The 22715-nt window shown below is 43.5% G+C and overlaps 1 protein-coding gene across 1 annotated transcript in view; it reads left to right on the top strand.

The window, feature by feature from the left end:
* The window catches only part of atp2b3b (ATPase plasma membrane Ca2+ transporting 3b), a gene marked incomplete at its 3' end in the record, with an annotated part of 99735 nt that overhangs the window by 57656 nt on the left and 19364 nt on the right, over positions 1-22715 (top strand). The window contains 10 exon segments of the mRNA XM_079580777.1: positions 2000-2132; positions 11792-11901; positions 13278-13412; positions 16440-16546; positions 16620-16695; positions 18719-18877; positions 20828-20932; positions 20934-20978; positions 20980-21009; positions 21097-21184. Of these exon segments, the coding sequence (XP_079436903.1) occupies positions 2000-2132; positions 11792-11901; positions 13278-13412; positions 16440-16546; positions 16620-16695; positions 18719-18877; positions 20828-20932; positions 20934-20978; positions 20980-21009; positions 21097-21184 (988 nt within the window).

The raw sequence follows: 22715 nt of genomic DNA on the forward strand, positions 1-22715 counted from the left end.
TCCGGGAACGCCCTCGTTTATCCCTCGGTGAACCTCGGCGTTCTAATTAACGGCTGTTTTCTGACTGCCTGTTACTGCCTGTTACTTGAACATGTCTTAAATCGATTGGAGCCGTAAACATTGATTTTCTCGCTCTCTGGGGTCAAACACAACACCTCGCCGACTCCGGAGCTGTTTACTGTGACCAGACGTCTCCAAGGCCAGACTTTTACTCCACTGTTTTGTAAAGAAAAATATCTGCACCGGTGAATTGATTTATCCGACCCTACAAAAGCAAAACAAGGGAGAGGCTGAGATGAGTTTTGTAGGGCTGAGCTTTCCTGAACCGAGAGGATCTTTTTCCTCACGTCATCACATTTGTTTTTCATCATTTTTTTGTTGGGCATTCAACTCATTTTTGTAGCTTTTTTGTCATTTTTTGTCACATTTTTGTCATTTTTTCGTCAGTTTTCTGTATTTTTTTTTGTCCATTTTTATCATTTTTTTTTGTAATTTTTTGGTCACATTTTGTCAACGTTTTGTCATTTTTTGTCAATTTTGTGTAGTTTTTTTTGTCAATTTTTATCACATTTTTGTCATTTTTTGTCACATTTTTGTCACATTTTTTGTCACATTTTGTCATTTGTTCGTCAATTTTTTGTCGATTTCTTGTGACATTTTTGTGACATTTTTGCCACTTTTTCATCCATTTTTCGTCACTTTTTTGTCATTTTTTAATCATTTTTTGTCATTTTTTGTCATTATTTTGTCATTTTTTGCCACTTTTTTGTCATTTTTTAATCATTTTTTGTCATTTTTTTTGTCATTATTTTGTCATTTTTTTGTCATTTTTTGTCACATTTTTTGTCATTTTTTTGTCAATTTTCTGTATTTTTTTTGTCAATTTTTATCATTTTTTTTGTCATTTTTTGTCACATTTTTGTCATTTTTTGTCATTTTTTTTATCATTATTTTGTCACATTTTTGTCATTTTTTCATCAATTTTTTGTAGTTTTTTTTTGTCAATTTTTATCTCATTTTTTGTCACATTTTTATCACATTTTTGTCACATTTTTTTGTCACATTTTGTCATTTGTTCGTCAATTTTTTGTCAATTTCTTGTGACATTTTTGTGACATTTTTCCCACTTTTTCATCAATTTTTCGTCACTTTTTTGTCATTTTTTTATCATTATTTTGTCACATTTTTGTCATTTTTTTTGTCAATTTTCTGTATTTTTTTTGTCAATTTTTATCATTTTTGTCATTTTTTTTTATCATTATTTTGTCATTTTTTGTTTCATTTTTTGTCACATTTTTGTCATTTTTTCGTAAATTGTGTGTAGTTTTTTTTGGTCAATTTTTATCACATTTTTGTCATTTTTTGTCACATTTTTATCACATTTTTGTCACATTTTGTCATTTGTTCGTCAATTTTTTGTCAATTTCTTGTGACATTTTTGGGACATTTTTGCCACTTTTTCATCATTGTTTTCGTCTCACTTTTGTCGCTATTTTCACACCTTTTTCCCTGAAGCTTTTGGATTGGGGTAAAGCCAAACTGGAGAAAATGTGCTCGGCTCAGGTGGGAGTTAAGGGGTTAAGCACAGCTGCTTTGCGCCTAAACGTGCACAAAGACGGGCACCGGGATGGAGGACATTATGAATAACAATACACAAGAGGCGCTACAGGAAAGAAGGAAGGGACAAACGAGGAGGTATCCGGGCAAGACTCAAGATGGTGAAAGACCGTAGTGGAGCAGAGGGAGCGGGGGGGGAGCTGCACAGGAGGAAGAGGAAGGAGGAGCTGACCAGTGCGGGACACCACGCTCTGATACAGGGGCTAAACCAGGAGGTGGTGCACTGTGGGTTCTCACCAGTGCTGAGTGTTGTCACGTGTGTTGTATTTGTGGGACGGTTTGTAGAATAACTGAGCCATTGAACCGAGGTTTTTTTTGTTGTCTCGCTGGAACAAATGCGGTCACTAATGTCATTTGTAAGTTCGTTTTCTCTCTCTCTCAGAAAATGATGAAGGACAACAACCTGGTGAGACATTTAGACGCCTGTGAAACGATGGGAAACGCCACCGCCATCTGCTCGGACAAAACGGGCACGCTGACCACCAACCGCATGACGGTGGTGCAGAGCTTCCTGGGTGAGCCGCTCACACACTTACATCAGCGCTGAGCTTCTTCAGATTCTTCTAAATTACTTGAGGAGTCGGGGGAAGGCGTGATCGTGCGCCCTCTGCTGGATGAAGCGGATCTAGACCAATCAGCTTTTTAGGACGGTTCCTCCCCCTACATCAGGGGCAGGCAAGTTTTATTAACAGAGGGACGATTTTTTTCATTGTAAAAAGACCGAGGGCCGACGCCAGCAATTTCAGACCAATGTAAAGCACTACACTGGAAAAATGACCATCTTAAATGAGACAAATGACTTAAAATTGCTTGAAAAAAGGTTCTTTATGTTGAATTTGAGTCTGTTTGGAGCTGATGCCAGTGGAACAAGCATGAAACCCACTTTGAAATCAGACAAATGAACTTTTACCTTTAAAAAGATTTGTTTTTCACTTGAAATTGTGCAATATAATCTGAGTTAAGAGAATAATGACTTGCTCCATTGGTGATAAGATGTTTTATCTGATCTAAGACCAAATCTACTCAAACTTTAGATTCAATCTCTTAATTCAAGTTGGTTTCTGTCATTTCTTCCTTAAAATTATTATTATTTTTGCCAGAGTTGTGCATAATATGACCTAACTGGGTGTATTGACAGTATTTCTCCCATTTAACCCGAAAAATGTTAAAGTACTTCCTGATTTGTGTCATAATGTTTCTCAAAATCATCTTGAGGGCCAGAGGTTCTGTGCTGGAGGGCCGGATTTGGCCCCCGGGCCTGACATTGCCCACCCCGGCCCTACATGTTCCATGTCCTCATGTGTAGAACGAGCCCAGACCTGTTCACCACGACGGCCTCTAAAATCCTGTCACTCAGAAAGTTCTTACTTTGGGTCCAAGGTGCCGTCCTGCACGAGCTTAATATAGAAGCTGCAGTTACACGTAAGACCTGAGGAGGCAGTAGTGAGGATAAACATGACTAACTTGTATCATGTCCCTTTAACACACCTGAGGAGTCAGTAAGTGAGTAACCATCCATCCATTTTCTTCCACTTTTCCGTTTCCGGGTCGTGTCACACCGCACCAGGCCCTACGGCGCCCCCTGCAGGCGGTGGGTCCACAGAAGGTGGGTCTAACGATTATAACAGAGGCGGGTCTCGCATAAGGGGCTTCTGAACCGCTCTCTGTCTGACCCGTCACCTATAGATACAGACGCATCTCGTCATAGAAGGGGGCGTGGCTTCGCCGAGGGGGAAAATAGAATCTTTAGAGAAACACAATTTTCCCTCTTTTTAGCCATTTTCTGGTGGAATATCAACTTATTTATCACATTAATAAAGTCAAATGTAAATCGGGCCCATATGGATATTTTCAGATTGTTCAGTAGAAGCGAAAAAACGGCAGTTGTAGCTAGCGCGAGCTAACCGTTAGCATTAGCCCGATGCTAACATGTAGCATCAAGTTAGCATTCTCCGTTATTCATGTATTTATGGGCTGTTGAACCACTTTGCTCCTCCCCATGTCTTTGTTTCTTTATTTAGTAGAAACTATATTCATAATTCAACATTTGTTACAGTAGTTTTTGAATAATTAGAGAAAATTTACATTTTTTCAAAATTGTTTCCCCCTTAACTGTTTTAAAAAATGACCATATATGGGCGATTCCAGAGATGCTGTCTGTATCTATAGGACCTGTTTGCCCTGGGCGACCCTACCAGAGCTCCAGGATCATTCGGGCTCAAACCTTCCACCACGTTAAGGTGGCGGCTCCAGGAGGGGTTTTTCATAAGTAGAAAAATAATTTCTTATGAACACATTTGGAAAGTGTAACTAGATGCATCTGTTGATTAATAAAGAAAACATAACTTCTAACAGAAAACAAACGTGTTATGAACTGAACAATGTGCGTGCGTCTTGACTGGTGAGTTACAGCTTGATATCCCTAGCCTCGGTCAGAAGGTAAGGTGACTTGAAATGATGAGGATGGATCCACAGCTTTATATTTCCCAAACTTTATTACGGGGTCGAACAGTCATTGATGGGTATAATCAGAGGATGTGTGTAGATACATTTGTGTGTCTGTGTGTGTGGTTTCTATAAAAACAGAAAAAGGAAAATAATTACAATCAATGTAATACGAATCAAGGTTTAAGTGTCATGCAATATGTCGATAATAATTCTTAAGAGGATAAACATCTTGAACAGGATGTACAAGTGAAAATAGTATGGATAAATAATGACATAAACAAACGAGACTTGGGCAGCTCAAAAGTGCCTAAATGCCGCCCTCTTATGGACAGAAAAAGGTACTGCAAGGGCAGGGCTAAAAAAGGTCTGCACATGGCGACTCCATCTTGAATAACTAATGCCTCGTGGCTGCACAAACTACGAACTAGCATGCGGACTTCACTATGTACATAAACAAACGTGTTACTCATAATGGGTAATGACGATAAGGTTAACAACACTTACATTCATATATACGCACACGCACGGCACATTCTCAGGACAAAGACCGAAGCAACCGCTCCACACACGCTACTGCGCAGAACTACCTCGAACAAGCCCAGGCAAAGTGGGATGTACCATTATAGCGGCAACTAGCGGGGGACTTGGAACAGTCCAACTACTACAATCGCAGGGGGTTTTACACAGCCGCCCCCTAATGTGCATAGCACATTAGTAAATACTAAAACCCACATAGTTAAATTAAGTACTGTCAACAGGCATTTCAGGTAGGACAATGAGTTTAGCCACTGGGCGTTGGTAAACGTGCTTTCCAATTGTCACTTCCGCCACTCGTACCTGTCCATCCGGGCTGGGGAACACCTGTGTTACCTTGCCCACAGGCCAGGACGCCCGCGGGAGCTGTGAGTCCACTACCATGACAGCTTGTCCTACTGTCAGAGCTGGAGTGGTTTGTTGCCATTTCTGGCGGTGCTGTAGTCCAGGCAGGTAGCGCTGGGTAAACTGAGTCCAGAAATGGTCAGCAATGACCTGGCTGTGGCGCCACTTGCGCCTCCCGAGTTGTTCTCTTGTGCCATACACTGCTTGAGGCAGAGAGGCATCTCGCCGCCCCATGAGCAACATATTTGGGGTGATAGGGTCGATGTCCGCAAGGTCAGATGACACATATCCCAGCGGCTTGGAATTGAGTATGCCTTCCACTTCTATAAGGACAGTAAGCAACAAATCTTCGGCAACAACTTGACCTTTGATTACTACCTGAAGTGCAGATTTAACGGAGCGGATCTCCCGCTCCCAAGCTCCCCCAAAATGTGGAGAATGTGGGGGGTTAAAGCGAAAAGTGATACTCTGCTCACTGAGCTTCTCCTGTAGCTGCGGCTCCATTGCTTTAAATGCCTCCTGCAGCTCCCTGTCACCTCCTCTGAAGTTGGTGCCCTGATCACTCAATATTTCGAACGGTTTCCCTCTGCGAGCTATGAATCGACGCAGGGCCATAAGAAAAGAGTCGGAGTCCATACCATTAAGTAGGTCGAGGTGAATGCAGCGGGTGGTGAGACATTTAAAAATAATGCCCCAGCGTTTCTCCTGTCTTCTGCCTATCTTTATGATGAAAGGCCCGAAACAGTCAATTCCGGTGGACCAGAATGGAGGCTGATGTAGGCGGAGCCGGGCAGCAGGGAGGTCGGACATTTTAGGTGGTACAGGATTTGCTCTCCACTTCTTACACTCCAAGCAGTGATGTTGATGCTTCCTCACAGCCTGGCGGCCTTTCAAGATCCAGTAGATACGCCTTAGTTCAGCAAAGACACGTTCGGGTCCAGGGTGCAGGAGGCGTGAATCATAGTCTTTAATGATGAGCTGAGTAGTAGGGTGGTCCTGTGACAGCACGATAGGATGCAGAGAATCAATGTCCACATTTTCCGCTCGCCGGAGGCGGCCACCTACTCGAATGAGGCCAAGCTGAGCATCATATTCTGGCGACAAGTTCTTCAGTCGGCTGTCTGTGCGCACCTCTTTCCCAGACTTCAGTGCCTGCACCTCGACCGGGAAGCTGTCAAGTTGCGCCTGTTTTAGGAGCTGGATTTCTGTATCGAGGCGCAGGGCTGCTGACATGGGAGGTGCAGCCGCCCCGTGAGAGCACAAGTAAGTGGCCTGCACTAAATCAGTCCAGGTATTGTACTGTGCAGGATCAGGCTGTGCAGGACTTGTGGCAACATGAGCACAGAATACAGATTTCTTCAGCTCAGTGTTGTCTGCAGTGTCTGCACATGTAGCTGGTAGAACAGGCCACTGATCGGGTGGTTGTATCAGAAATGGAGGCCCATTCATCCACTGGCTAGGTGCAGATAACTCACGCAGTGGTTTTCCCCGGGTGATGTCATCTGCTGGATTAGAGGCAGAAGGGACATATCTCCAGTTGGCCGATTCAGTGAGATCCTGTAGTTCAGCAATGCGAGTGCCTACAAAAACTTTGTAGTGGCAGGACTCAGATTGGATCCAGTTTAGCACAGTGGTAGAGTCTGTCCACAAAGTAGTGTCACTGATGGGGAGTGTAAGCTCGCTCAGGAGAAGTTTAGACAACTGTGCCCCTGCCAGTGCAGCACACAGCTCCAAACGGGGGATTGACAGTTGTTTTCGGGGGGCTACACGTGATCTGGCCATAGCAAAGGCAGTGTGCACCTCATGCCCTGCTGTTTCAAACCTCTGATGAATCGCAGAATATGTGCAACTGGACAGCGCCATCTTGTGTGTCTGGAGTAGAGTAGCACCTGGGCAGGCAGATATTTTGCAGATGCTGTAGCTCACTCATCCACTCCTGCCACTGCTGTAGCAGCTCACCATCAATCGGCTCATCCCATTGTCTGTCCCTCTGCCACAGGAGCTGCACGATAAGTTTGGCCCGGGTCGTGAAGGGAATAATGAAGCCCAATGGGTCGTATTGTGAAGCCAGGATGCTGTAGATGTTTCTCATAGTTGGGTCATGAGAAGATACAGGTCGACATCTGTAACTGAGCTGGTCTGTAGAGCAGTGCCATGCCAGGCCGAGGGTTGGTTCTTGCGGGTCTGGCTGGTGAGCTGTTAACCACAGCTCGCAGGTAGGTGATCTTGCTGCTGTGGGGAGATGAGCTATGGCCTCTGGGTAGTTACTGGCCCACTGTCTGATTTCAAAGCCGCCAGTAGATAGCAACTCTCTGATGTCGTCAACCAGTGGCCGCGCCTGTGAAGGAGAAGACAGAGACTGCAGACAGTTATCAACATAAAATGAGTGCAGAACGGAGTCCAGCACTCGCTCATTGCCCTCTTTGTGGTCCTGCACATGGCGCTGCAGGGCATACGTGGCACAACAGGGGCTGCATGTGGTGCCAAAGGGCAGGACGCACCACTCATAAATGTCTGGGCTGCGCTCTCTCTCCATATCTCTCCACACAAATCTCAGCAGAGGTCTGTCCTGGGGGAGGAGCCGCACCTGGTGGAACATGCCGCGTATGTCCCCACTCACAGCAACAGGGTACTCTCGAAATCTCAACAGGACACTTATTAGAGAGGGACCGAGTGTTGGGCCTGGCAACAGCTGGTCGTTGAGACATTCCTCCTTATAATGAAATGAGCAGTTGAAAACTATCCTGGACTTGTTATTGTGATGCACAATATGATGGGGAATAAACCAGGATTCATCTGTGCTGCTTGCCTCTGCAGGAGTGAGTTTTCTTGCGTAACCTTCTTGTTCCAGTTTGTGTACTTCTGCATTGTACACAGCAGCTAAATCGGGGTCTTTAGCCAGGCGCCTCTCTGTGGACCGAAGGAGAGCCATAACTGATTCAGGGCCAGCTTGTAGTTTGGAGGCGTTTTTACGCCGCAGCAGGGGAGTTGCATAGCGGGATACTCCATCTACCTGCACACGTTCAGTATTAGTCTGCAATAGCTCCAGTGCCTCTTTATCTTGCTTAGACTGAGTGGCTTCTTTCTCTGATCGAAAGGGGAGCACATCCAGCTGCCACAGCTTTTCAACGTTGTGCCTTAACACTTGAGAGGAAGTTGGTAGCAGGGATGTATACAGACATGAGGTGTCTTTAGGTTGGTGCAGGAAGGTGGCAGGTCCCTGGATGGCCCAGCCAAGCTTGGTGTTCACAGCCACAGGACTGCCTAATGGGCCGGCTTTGACAGGCGCCAGGGGAGTGATCAGCTGTGCGTTGTCGGAGCCTATAAGGAGCATAGGCTGCACATCTTTGAATGCTTTAAAGGGAATGTCTGCCAGGTGAGGGTATTTCTGACGGAGTATGTCCATAGGGCAGGATTGTTTGGCCAAATTAAGCTCCTTGGCAGTAAAAGCATTACTGATGTGATGTTTGTTTGAAGAAGATACAGATACACTCATGTCAAAAGAAACGGCTGCTCCTTGTAACTGTGAAACTTCCTGTCTAATAGTGCGTAGTGTGAGGGACTCCTCTGTGGTGTCTAACTGCAGATAATGAACTGCTGCAGATAGAACAATAGTCCTCTCTGATCCATCGTCCAAAATGGCGTGTGTGGACAGAGATCGGCCATTACTGTAGAGTGTAACAGGGACTACTTTAAGCATGACTCTACCGGAGTGTGTGGCCTGGTCCAGATACACCATGCTGGATGCTGTACTCAGTGTTAAAACGCTCCGGTTAGAGCTGGCTGCTGCTTCATGGAGGATCTCCAGGTGCTGTTCTCCACAGGTGGCACATGGTTTCTTCAGATTACAGCTGTCAGGCTGATGCCCCCGACCACACCTCCAGCATCTCTTATTATCATTGATCCAGGTGACAATCTGTGAGGTACTGAACTTACTGAAGTCAGGGCAGGAACTCAAATAATGTTCTGTACTGCTGCAAAAGGGACAATAGGGCTTGAATTTCTCCCTTTTCTTGCCTTTAGATGCACCTTTGGTCTCATTGGAGACAGATGTACCATTGACAGGAGGCGTTGTGGCCTTATCAGTGCCATAGTAGATCGATGAGGGAGGCTTTTGCTGCTTGGATGATTTATCTCTGCGGTCTGAGCGAGATTTATCAGCGGTGTAGCTTTCAGTAGCTCTTCGTGATATCTGAAGGGCTTGGGACTTCCTCTCTAACCATTGAGCAAAGTCAGGGAGAGTATAAGTGTTGGCTGAGCCACTCTGCAGGATGCCCTTTGTGAGGCAATATTCAGAAAAACTGTCCTGATAGGAGAAGGGAAGTTTACTCAGGAGCCTGTCCACATGAGAGCCGCACTCTAGCTCACTCTTAGCTGCCCCTTCCATAGAACTTAATAGCCCCACCAGGCTACTAACTGACAGAGCAAAGTCTCCAAACCCCTGTGCATCTCCAGCTCTCACTGCAGGGGCCCTCAAAATGCAGCTTATTTCACCTTGGACTAGTTGTCGAGGCTGGCCGTACCGCTGCTGCAGAGCCTGCATTGCTTTGGTGAAAGGCATAGGATCGTGGACATACCTCTTTGCAATTTGAAAGGCAGCGGGGAATTTGAGATGATCCAACAATACTTGATATTTGTAGTCCTCAGATAGGTGTGGATGTGGTCCCAAAACTCCATCAAGTCCTTTCTTTAATAAGAGAAAGTCACTCTCCTTCCCTGTGGTGAAGCTGATTAGACTAGGTTTAGGGATGCCATATGAAGAAGATATAGCCATTTCCATCAGGTTTGGTCTCTCAGGTGCAGCTTGGGGTGAGGCGTATTGTTGTGATATGCTCTGAGGTACACCAGACTGTGAGCTGACTTGAGGTTGCTGTGCTGGAACAGGCTGCTGATACCTATACGGCGTGCTCACCACAGGAGGCAGTACTGGACCAACATATGGCTGACTCAGAGGTGGGCCTGATGTCCAGGGTAGGAAACCTGGAGTGGACATGGCAGGTGGCAGAGAGGGAGGATACTGCATCATGCCAGGATATCTGTACTGGGCAACATTGGATGGTGCAGACCAGGTAGGGAGTGATGCAGACCAGTTTAAGTCTCTTTGTGGTTGCTGCCAGGGAGGATATGGCTGATTTGTAGCTGTGAAAGCAGACATGGATACCACTGGGGCTGGTTGTGCAATAGAAGGAGTTGAAGCAATAACATAAACAGGCTGCTGAGCAGTAACTCCCGCTGCAGCGGAAGTGGCCGCAGTTGACGGTGGAGTTGGGGGAAGATCGACGGGCTGTACTGTGGGAGGAGAGATCCGATGTACAGTGCTCAACTCAGTACCAGTTGTTAATGGAAATGAAGGAGGAAAGTACTCTAAACTGCCCATAGCAGGATCTACTGTAGGAGGGTTATTGTCCATAGTGAGCAGAGGCAAACTGAGGCTCCGTGCCTGGGGGAATTGCTGCATTGGTAATGCTCTCCGGCCGAGGTTTAGAGACGCTTGCAGTGTGCTCTGTATCTCCCTTACTTGATCCTGGACCTGGGTTACGAACTGCTCCATCCTCCGTAAACTCTCCATCTCTGGTGACCTCTCGATGCCAACTCCTGGGTGCACTGGGGTAGATGTTTGAGGCACTGAAATATTTGTTTCAGTATCGGGAAACGCTGGATTAAGCTGTTGTGATGGATAAGCCAAAATGAAGTCGTCCAGATGTCCTGGGACCCAGTGGGTTCTCCTGGGACGGGCGCCTTCTTCATCATATCGGGATGTCGCCATTAGGGAAAGCTGTAACAGATCCGGCTCGAAGGACCATTTGAACTGAACAATGTGCGTGCGTCTTGACTGGTGAGTTACAGCTTGATATCCCTAGCCTCGGTCAGAAGGTAAGGTGACTTGAAATGATGAGGATGGATCCACAGCTTTATATTTCCCAAACTTTATTACGGGGTCGAACAGTCATTGATGGGTATAATCAGAGGATGTGTGTAGATACATTTGTGTGTCTGTGTGTGTGGTTTCTATAAAAACAGAAAAAGGAAAATAATTACAATCAATGTAATACGAATCAAGGTTTAAGTGTCATGCAATATGTCGATAATAATTCTTAAGAGGATAAACATCTTGAACAGGATGTACAAGTGAAAATAGTATGGATAAATAATGACATAAACAAACGAGACTTGGGCAGCTCAAAAGTGCCTAAATGCCGCCCTCTTATGGACAGAAAAAGGTACTGCAAGGGCAGGGCTAAAAAAGGTCTGCACATGGCGACTCCATCTTGAATAACTAATGCCTCGTGGCTGCACAAACTACGAACTAGCATGCGGACTTCACTATGTACATAAACAAACGTGTTACTCATAATGGGTAATGACGATAAGGTTAACAACACTTACATTCATATATACGCACACGCACGGCACATTCTCAGGACAAAGACCGAAGCAACCGCTCCACACACGCTACTGCGCAGAACTACCTCGAACAAGCCCAGGCAAAGTGGGATGTACCATTATAGCGGCAACTAGCGGGGGACTTGGAACAGTCCAACTACTACAATCGCAGGGGGTTTTACACATGTTACTTTTGATCCCAAACAACCCTAACCCGATCTATAAAACTGTAGAACATAAAAAAAATGTGAACAAATTATCCTGTGGTGGATCCGCTCGTACCAGCAGAGGGCGCACTATCACGTCGTGGATCTGAGAGGATCTGATCCAGAGACATGAACTCGAGACAAGGCGCTAAGTTACATTTACATAAGTTTTGTTGTTTTGTTTTAAAGAGATTTTCAGGGTGTAACTGTCGGAGGCTTGTGTCTCTCCTTTGCTCTGATGGTGGATGTCGTTTCAGGCGACGTGCACCACAGAGTGGTCCCGGAGCCCGGACAGCTGAACCCTCGGACCCTCGACCTGCTGGTCCACGCCATCGCCATCAACAGCGCCTACACCTCCAAGATCCTGGTCAGTCCTGCTCACGCTCATGACCTCTGACTGTACCCGGCCCGCCCTCCACAAAAAAATTATAAAAATGTGACCAAAAAATGACAAAAATTTGATTAAAAAATTGACGAAAAAAATGACAGAAATGTGACAAAAAATGACAGAAATGTGACAAAAAATGACAGAAATGTGATAAAAAAAAATGACACAAAATTTACAAAAAAAATGATAAAAATGTGCCAAAAAAATTATAATAATGTGACAAAAATTAGATAAAAATTAGACTTAAAAAAATGACAGAAATGTGACAAAAAATGACAGAAATGTGATTTAAAAAAATGACAAAAAAAATTATAAAAATGTGACAAAAATTTGATAAAAATTTGATTTAAAAAAATGACGAAAAAATGACAGAAATGTGACAAAAAATGACGAAAATTTGATTAAAAAATTGACGAAAAAAATGACAGAAATGTGACAAAAAATGACAGAAATGTGACAAATAAAAAATGACAAAAAATTGACAAAAAAATGATAAAAATGTGACAAAAATTTGATAAAAAATTGATTTAAAAAAAATGACAGAAATGTGACAAAAAATGACAGAAATGTGACAAATAAAAAATGACAAAAAATTGACAAAAAAATGATAAAAATGTGACAAAAATTTGATAAAAAATTGATTTAAAAAAAATGACAGAAATGTGACAAAAAATGACAGAAATGTGACAAAAAATGTCAAAAATGTGATAAAAAAAGGACAAAAAATTGACAAAAATGTGATAAAAATTTGATTTAAAAAATTGACGAAAAAATGACAGAAATGTGACAAAAAATGACAAAAATGTGACAAAAAAATGACAAAAATATGATTAAAAAATGACAAAAAATGGACAAAAAAAAAAGATAAAAATGTGCCAAAAAAATTACAAAAATGTGACAAAAATGTGATAAAAATTTGATTTAAAAAAAATGACAAAAATGTGATAAAAAATGGACACAAAAAATGACAAAAAAGTTACAAAAATGAGTTGAATACCCAACAAAAAATTATGGAAAAAAATCTGATGACGTGAGGAAAATGTTCCTCTCAGGCGAGTTCAGGCGGGGGTTAAGAGGTTAATATAGAAGCTGCAGTTACACGTATGACCTGAGGTGGCAGTAATGAGTATAAAATGACAAACTTGCATCTAAACAGACATAGATCGTTCACATTTGTCTCTTCATTTTAATGGTCACAATTATCAAATCACATCCAGGCGACTTCAGTCTATAACTCCGTAGTTTACAGCTCTACAAGAATGTTTTTATTTTATTTTATTGGCGTTAACAGTCCGTACCTTTCCCGCCTAAACGTGCTGTTCTCACCTCTGCGTTTCCTGTCTGTTCCCGCTCAGCCGCCCGACGTGGAGGGAGGTCTGGCCAAGCAGGTGGGGAACAAGACGGAGTGCGGTCTGCTGGGGTTCGTGCTGGATCTGAGGCAGGACTACGCTCCGGTGAGGGAGCAGGTCCCCGAGGAGAAGCTCTACAAGGTACTCACTCATTCAGAAGTGTGGCCAAAGTAAGAACTACAGATGCATGTTTAAAATGTTTTGGGGAGACCATTTTTTATGATATTTGTAGCACCACAGCATATTCTATGTTATAGCTATGGACACATGCTGTGGCTCGTTTGAAAGGTGAGACTCTAAACTCTCCGTAGGTGAAAACGGTTTAATTCTACGGGCTTCGGTTCCTGAGAAATCTAAGCTAAACAGAGGCTAGTTTTAATCAAAATCAATTTTTAATGGAAATGGAGATATTGCGTCTTTTATGAAACACTCTCCTCCTCTCTCTTCCTCTCTCCTCTCTCTCTCTCCTCTCTCCCCCTCTCTCTTCCTCTCTCCTCTCTCTCTCTCCTCTCTCTTCCTCTCTCCCTCTTCTCCTCTCTCCCCCTCCTTCCTCCTCTCTCCCCCTCTCTCCTCTCTCTCTCTCTCTCTCTCCTCTCTCTCTCTCGTCCTCTCTCCTCTCTCTCTCTCCTCTATCCTCCTCTCTCCTCCTCTCACCCTCTCTCCTTTCTCTCTCTCTCCCTCTTCTCCTCTCTCTCTCTTCCTCTCTCCTCTCTCCTCTCTCCTCTCTCTCTCTCCTCCTCTCTCTCTCCTCTCTCTTCCTCTCTCCTCTCTCTTTCTCTCTCCTCCTCTCTCTCTCCTCTCTCTTCCTTTCTCTCTCCTCCTCTCTCTCTCCTCTCTCTTCCTCTCTCCTCTCTCTTTCTCTCTCCTCCTCTCTCTCTCCTCTCTCTTCCTTTCTCTCTCCTCCTCTCTCTCTCCTCTCTCTTCCTTTCTCTCTCCTCCTCTCTCCTCCTCTCTCTTCCTCTCTCTCTCTCTCTCTCTCCTCTCTCTTCCTCTCTCTCCTCTCTCCTCTCTCTCTTCCTCTCTCCTCCTCTCTCTTCCTCTCTCCTCCTCTCTCTCTCTCTCTCTCTTCCTCTCTCCTCCTCTCTCTTCCTCTCTCCTCCTCTCTCTCTCCTCTCTCTCCTCTCTCTCTCCTCTCTCTCCTCTCTCCTCCTCTCTCTTCTTCTCTCCTCCTCTTTCTCTCCTCCTCTCTCTCTCCTCTCTCTCCTCTCTCTCTCCTCTCTCTCCTCTCTCCTCCTCTCTCTTCCTCTCTCCTCCTCTCTCTCTCCTCTCTCTCCTCTCTCTCTCCTCTCTCTCCTCTCTCCTCCTCTCTCTTCTTCTCTCCTCCTCTTTCTTCTCCTCCTCTCTCCTCTCTCTCTCTCCTCTCTCCCCCTCTCTCTCCTCTCTCTCCTCTCTCCTCTCTCTCTCTCTCTCTCTCCTCTCTCTCTCTCGTCCTCTCTCCTCTCTCTCTCTCCTCTATCCTCCTCTCTCCTCCTCTCACCCTCTCTCCTTTCTCTCTCTCTCCCTCTTCTCCTCTCTCTCTCTTCCTCTCTCCTCTCTCCTCTCTCCTCTCTCTCTCTCCTCCTCTCTCTCTCCTCTCTCTTCCTCTCTCCTCTCTCTCTCTCCTCCTCTCTCTCTCCTCTCTCTTCCTCTCTCCTCTCTCTTTCTCTCTCCTCCTCTCTCTCTCCTCTCTCTTCCTTTCTCTCTCCTCCTCTCTCTCTCCTCTCTCTTCCTCTCTCCTCTCTCTTTCTCTCTCCTCCTCTCTCTCTCCTCTCTCTTCCTTTCTCTCTCCTCCTCTCTCTCTCCTCTCTCTTCCTTTCTCTCTCCTCCTCTCTCCTCCTCTCTCTTCCTCTCTCTCTCTCTCTCTCTCCTCTCTCTTCCTCTCTCTCCTCTCTCCTCCTCTCTCTTCCTCTCTCCTCCTCTCTCTTCCTCTCTCCTCCTCTCTCTCTCTCTCTCTCTTCCTCTCTCCTCCTCTCTCTTCCTCTCTCCTCCTCTCTCTCTCCTCTCTCTCCTCTCTCTCTCCTCTCTCTCCTCTCTCCTCCTCTCTCTTCTTCTCTCCTCCTCTTTCTCTCCTCCTCTCTCTCTCCTCTCTCTCCTCTCTCTCTCCTCTCTCTCCTCTCTCCTCCTCTCTCTTCCTCTCTCCTCCTCTCTCTCTCCTCTCTCTCCTCTCTCTCTCCTCTCTCTCCTCTCTCCTCCTCTCTCTTCTTCTCTCCTCCTCTTTCTCTCCTCCTCTCTCCTCTCTCTCTCCTCTCTCCTCCTCTCTCTCTCCTCTCTCTCCTCTCTCTCTCCTCTCTCTCCTCTCTCCTCCTCTCTCTTCTTCTCTCCTCCTCTTTCTCTCCTCCTCTCTCCTCTCTCTCTTCCTCTCTCCTCCTCTCTCTCTCTCCTCTCTCTCCTCTCTCTCCTCTCTCTCTCCCCCTCTCTCTCTCTCCCCCTCTCTCCTCTCTCCCTCTTCTCCTCTCTCTTCCTTGCTCTCTCTCTCTCCCCCTCTCTCTTAATCTCCCCCTCTCTCCTCTCTCCCTCTTCTCCTCTCTCTCTCTCCTCTCTCTCCTCTCTCTCTCCCCCTCTCTCTCTCTCCCCCTCTCTCCTCCTCTCTCTCTCCCCCTCTTCTCCTCTCTCTCTCTTCCTCTCTCTTAATCTCCCCCTCTCTCTCTCTCCTCCTCTCTCCTCTCTCCTCCTCTCTCTCTCCTCTCTCCTCCTCTCTCCTCTCTCCTCCTCCTCTCTCCTCCTCCTCTCTCCTCTCCTCCTCTCTCTTCCTCCTCTCTTCTCTCTCTCTCTCTTCCTTTCTCTCTCTCTCTCTCCTCCTCTCTCTCTCCTCTCTCTCTCTCTCTCTCTCCCTCTTCTCCTCTCTCTTCCTCCTCTCTTCTCTCTCTCTCTCTTCCTTTCTCTCTCTCTCTCTCCTCCTCTCTCTCTCCTCTCTCTCTCTCTCTCTCTCCCTCTTCTCCTCTCTCTTCCTCTCTCTTCATTTCTCTCTCTCCTCTCTCCTCTATCCTCCTCTCTCCTCCTCTCTCTCTTCTCTCTCCTCCTCTCTCTCCTCATTTAAACAGCCTGGTTCTGGATTGGAGACTTCAACAGGATGTTTCTCTGTCGTCCTTGGACCGATTTTAACCATTTAAAAACTCAGAGAAATGTTAAAATCTCAACTGTTTCGATCTGTCTCCCCGTCTCTTTAACCCTGAACTCTCGCTCCTCCAGGTCTACACGTTTAACTCTGTCCGTAAGTCCATGAGCACCGTCATCAAACTGTCCGACGGCTCGTTCCGCCTCTACAGCAAAGGCGCCTCCGAGATCATGCTGAAGAAGTGAGTTCCCTCCACGTGTCCGTGTTCATCTGAAACACGCAGAGTGAAACGCTCACATGTTTTTCCTCCGCAGGTGTTCGTATGTCCTGGACGCCAACGGTGAGGCGCGCAGCTTCCGCCCGCGAGACCGGGACGAGATGGTCAAACAGGTGAGAGACGACCACCACGTGTTTCAGGTTTACAGGTTTTACAGACTCTTTGAAAACATCTGCGAACATTTCAGCCTGGAGAGACTCAAACAGACAAAAGCAGCGATTAGGAAGATTTATACCATGGTCTGGGTGAATACTGGATTCTGATTGGCTGGTGCATTATTTTGGTATAACCGCACACGTAGTCCGGTAGTTAAATCACTGGGATGTCACTCCGCTGTGGCGTTGCCATAGCAACGCATGACACAGCTGAATCAGATAAAGGCGTAATCAGTGACTGACAGGAACGTATGAGATGGATTTAGTGTTTGCTAAATGTTTGTAGAGGAGAGTGAGCAGCTAGGTTAGCTACTGTTAATAACATCTGAGCTTTACATTTCTATTGGAAACGGTTAAGGCTATTCATCATTTTCAGACGTACATAAAATGATCCTGCATTGAAGCATCTTTGTCTGGATTAGTAAAGTCAAACATAAAAGTTTCAGTTGGGGGGGCCCAGGTGTGAGCGACTCCACCGCAGCTGTTTCCATAAACAGTTGAGCTGGTTGAGCTAGCTAGCTTTAGCTTCAGGTTAAACCTTGTAAAAGGTAAATAACTCCTGCCCACGAGTGCCGCATATCGGTGTTTCCTTCCAGGGAAAAGTGTTTCCGGGTTTGTCCTGTTGTGTTGTGATTCTGTGCTGATGTTGTGTCGTTGAGCCTGACTGAGATCCTCGTAATAGCTGCGGAGAATGACTCGCTCTGAGACCAGCCTTCAGTGACCGGCTAATAACCCACACAAAATAGTCCCGTAGTCAGGCACATTTAGTGACTTTAGTCCATGAAAAAAACATTTATTATAAATGTTAGGTTTGTGGGACCCTGGTATAAGCGGATTAAACAACGAGGAGCCGCGTTAGACGTTATAATGCCTCCACTGCGCGTCGTGCATTATAACCGTCTAATGCGGCTCCTCGTTGTTTAATCCTTACATATTGGGCAAAAAGTATCGATGCTAATTTGCATATGTAAAAAGAAGGCGGGGCAGCAATTGTCAACACAAAAGGATGATTTATGTCTTTGTTCTGAGCCAAAACATTCCACACCAGCAAAGGATTGAACTGGGCCGGGCTGATCATTCTGGTTTAGGTTCTGTTTGTCATTTAAGTATTCATTTAAAATTGTGTATTTAATTTCACATTAGTATTGTTTAATTAACCAGTTAAAGTAATATCATTTTAATTGACCAGTTAATTATATAAAAGAACCCGTTTTTGAAATGCATATTGATTGAAATACATTCACCCATTTGAAATGACCAGTATCGGTATCGACAAAAATGACCCCAAAAGTATCGGTATCATATCGATTCCAAAAGATGTGACATCGCCCATACTGGACGCTGGCGGTGGTATAGAGACCCATAAAGATGCAGCAGGTAGAAGCCGTGGTTAGAAGAGGTGGAGGTGGGGCGGAGGTGGGTCTTAGCACAGCTGGAAAGCGAATGATCCATGATGGCTGGAGGCTTAAAAACGGGACCCAGGGCGATGATTGGAGCTACGGAGGTGGAGGTGTGGCCTCTCGGAAGAAATCATTGGTTGGAGGTCGGTGATGCTGAAATTAGTCTCCCAGGTTGAATTAAGGCGAGACACGGCAGGTGAAAGTATTGATTTTTCACGCAGTGGTGGAAGTGGAGATTTGTATCTATTTTCCTCCCTTTACATCTTAGTTTTCATGTCAGATATAAAAATGATGATGTTTATTTTATGATGTTTTGTCTGCGAGGTGGGGGCGACCCGGAAGTAGAAAGGCCGTCTTTCCCGCGGGTTTTCATTCATGAATATTGACAGATTTTACATCCACGTGTCCTGCTAACAACACAGGGCCTGCAGAATCCTGAGGTGTTTAAGGCACTTTTTGAGTAGGAAAATTACAGATAACAAGATCATTATGAAGCTAAATCCAGCTGTACTCTCGCCTCTGTGCCCACATTTCGACTCGCAGACTTTCTAAACGACACCTGGGGTTTGTTTTTCCCGCAGGTGATCGAGCCGATGGCGTGCGAAGGCCTCAGAACCATCTGCATCGCCTACAGAGACCTGTCCCCGAACCCGGAGCCCGACTGGGAGAACGAGGCGGACATCGTGACCGAGCTGACCTGCATCACTGTGGTGGGAATCGAGGACCCCGTCCGGCCCGAGGTACATCACACACCCACACACACATTTATTCTAAAATAAAAACATTCAGGGTTTTTACTGCACGGCTTTGTCGAAGTGGAGATTTTAAGCTAGTTTTCTCCCTTAACCTCTTAAGTCCCGCCTAAACCGAGAGCATTTTCTCCAGTTCAGCTTTACCCAAATCCTGTAGGCCAGTGTAACGCCTCATTTGAAAGACCTACAAAACTAAGTTGATCTTTTTCCTCACGTCATCAGTTTTTTTCATCAGTTTTTTTTTGTTGGGCAGTCATTTTCGTGACTTTTTGGTCACTTTTTCGTCATTTTTTTAGTTTTTTTGGTCCATTTTTTGTCACTTTTTCGTCAAATTATTCGCATTTTTTTTGTCAAACTCTTATCACCTTTTCGTCAATTTTTTCTCAATTTTTCGTCAAATTTTTCTCAGTTTTTTGTCCAATTTTTGTCACTTTTTGTAATTTTTTTGTACATTTTTTCTCACTTTTTCGTCAAATTATTCACATTTTTTTGTCAAATTCTTATCACTTTTTCGTCAATTTTTTTGATTTTTTGGTCCATTTTTTGTCACTTTTTCGTCAAATTATTCGCATTTTTTTGTCAAATTATTATCACTTTTTCGTCCATTTTTTCTCAATTTTTCGTCAAATTTTTGTCACTTTTTGTAATTTTTTTGTACATTTTTTGTCACTCTTTCGTCCATTTTTTCCTCACTTTTTTCACATTTTCATCCTTGTACATATTTTCTCATATTTCTATCAGAAAATGATATATCTAAATTAACCCTTTTCCCTGCTCCTTTCCCAAATCACCTGCAGCGTCTTTATTTCCACACTGAGATATGTTCTTACCTGAGCTTAGACGAGTTGATCCGTACCTGTCTGGTCTTTGTGGAAGAGCTCGGTCACTTCAAACTTCACCCTGTTTGGAGCCGTAGGAATACACTGGGAGAGGCCAAATGCTAACAACATCTTTGGTCTTTTTGTGTGACTGAGCGCACGCACAAAGACCAGACAGGTACACATCAACTCATCTAAGCTCAGGTAAGAACATATCTCTGGAGAAACAGTGGCCTGTTCCTTTAACCCCTTAACTCCCACCTGAACCGAGCACATTTTCTCCAGTTTGGCTTTACCCAAATCCAAAAGCTTCTGGGAAAAAGGTGTGAAAATAGCAACAAAACTGAGACGAAAACAATGATGGAAATGTGGAAAAAGAAGTGAGAAAACAAAAAAAAGTGACGAAAAAATGATGAAAAAGTGGCAAAAATGTCACAAGAAATTGACAAAAAAATGACGAAATATTAAAAAAATGTGACAAAAATGTGACAAAAAAATACAAAAAATTGATAAAAAATTGACAAAAAAATGACCAAAAATATGAAAAAAAAGTAACAAAAATGTGACAAAACTTGACTAAAAAATACAAAAAAATAACAAAAAAATTACAAAAAAATGATAAAAAATTGACAAAAATATGATTAAAAAATGACAAAAATGTGACAAAAATGTGACAAAAATGTGACAAAATGTGACAAAAAAGACAAAAAAATTGATAAAAAATTGACTAAAAAATGACAAAAATGTGACAAAAAATTTACAAAAAATTTACAAAAATGTGACAAAAATTTAACAAAAAAATGGACGAAAAAATGACTATAAAATGACAAAAAAGTTACAAAAATGAGTTGAATACCCAACAAAAAAATGATGTAAAAAAAATGTGATGACGTGAGGGAAAAGATCCTCTCGGTTCAGGCGGGAGTAAAGAGTTTAAGAAACCAAATATGCTTTATGGAGTTTTGCTCATTAAAATAACCTCTAAAAGCAGTAACGTGTTTCCTCCTGTACAAAGTGTCATTGTAGCCGTGATGCTAATGTGTAATGTCACCATGTTTCTTCCCCACTGACGCCAGCAGGGGGCAGCACACATCAGTGTTTGTGTGTTTGCGTGTCTCAGGTTCCCGAGGCGATCCGGAAGTGCCAGCGCGCCGGCATCACGGTGCGGATGGTGACCGGGGACAACATCAACACGGCCCGGGCCATCGCCGCCAAGTGCGGCATCAATCCACCCGGGCGACGACTTCATCTGCCTGGAGGGCAAGGACTTCAAACCGGCGCATCCGCAACGAGAAGGGCGAGGTCAGTCACACACCTGGAACACCTGGAACGAGAAGGGAGGGGTCAGTCAAACATCCGCATTCTAACTCGACTCCCTTCTGTCCGCAGATCGAGCAGGAGCGCATTGATAAGATCTGGCCGAAGCTGCGGGTCCTGGCGCGCTCGTCCCCCACAGACAAACACACTCTGGTCAAAGGTGAGTCCGAGTCCAGTCCAGGTCCAGTTACTCCACAGTCTCCACCAACAGCCTGTCATTGAAGGCCACGAGCAGCCAGAGGTGGAGCCAGGGTAGGGGTCAGAAACACCTGGCTGGAGGATTGAGGAGAATAAACAATGTAACAAACGAATGGTTAACCTCTTAACTCCCACCTGAACGGATCATATTCTATCCAGTTTGGCTTTACCCTAATCAAAAAGATTCTCGAGGAAAAAGCACCAAAACAGACACGGAAAATTAGAAGAAAACAAGGATGTAAACGCAACAAAGATGTGACAAAAAAATGACAAAAATTCAACAAAAATGTGACAAAAATTCATAAAAAATTCAACAAAAATGTGACAAAAATTGAACCAAAATGTGACAAAAATTCTACCAAAATGTGACAAAAATTCAACCAAAATGTGACAAAAATTCAACAAAAATTCAACAAAAATTCAACAAAAATTCAACAAAAATTCAACAAAAATTCAACAAAAATTCAACAAAATTCAACAAAAATGTGACAAAAATTGAACCAAAATGTGACAAAAATTCTACCAAAATGTGACAAAAATTCAACCAAAATGTGACAAAAATTCAACAAAAAATCATCAAAAATTCAACAAAAATGTGACAAAAATTCAACAAAAATGTGACAAAAACTCAACAAAAATGTGACAAAAATTAATCAAAAATTCAACAAAAATGTGACAAAAATTCAACAAAAATGTGACAAAAATTCAACAAAAATGTGACAAAAATTCAACCAAAATGTGACAAAAATTATTCAAAAATTCAACCAAAATGTGACAAAAATTCAACAAAAATGTGACAAAAATTAATCAAAAAATTCAATAAAAATTCAACAAAAATTCAACAAAAATGTGACAAAAAATCAACAATGTAACAAACGAATGGTTAACCTCTTAACTCCAACCTGAACGGATCCCATTCTATCCAGTTTGGCTTTACCCTAATCAAAAAGATTCTCGAGGAAAAAGCACCAAAACAGACACGGAAAATTAGAAGAAAACAAGGATGTAAATGCAACAAAGATGTGACAAAAATGTGACAAAAACTCAACAAAAAAATGACAAAAATTCAACAAAAATGTGACAAAAATTCAACCAAAAAGTGACAAAAATTCAACAAAAATGTGACAAAAATTCAACAAAAATGTGACAAAAATTCAACAAAAATGTGACAAAAATTCAACAAAAATGTGACAAAAATTCAACCAAAATGTGACAAAAATTATTCAAAAATTCAACAAAAATGTGACAAAAATTAATCAAAAATTCAACAAAAATGTGACAAAAATTAATCAAAAATTCAACAAAAATGTGACAAAAATTAATCAAAAATTCAACAAAAATGTGACAAAAATTCAACCAAAATGTGACAAAAATTAATCAAAAAATTCAATAAAAATTCAACAAAAATTCAACAAAAATGTGACAAAAAATCATCAAAAAAAGTGACAAAACTCAACAAAAAATGACAAAAATTCAACCAAAAAAATTGCAAC

This window comes from Gobius niger (genome assembly GCF_951799975.1).
Source record: "Gobius niger genome assembly, chromosome: 22".
Lineage (NCBI taxonomy): Eukaryota > Metazoa > Chordata > Actinopteri > Gobiiformes > Gobiidae > Gobius > Gobius niger.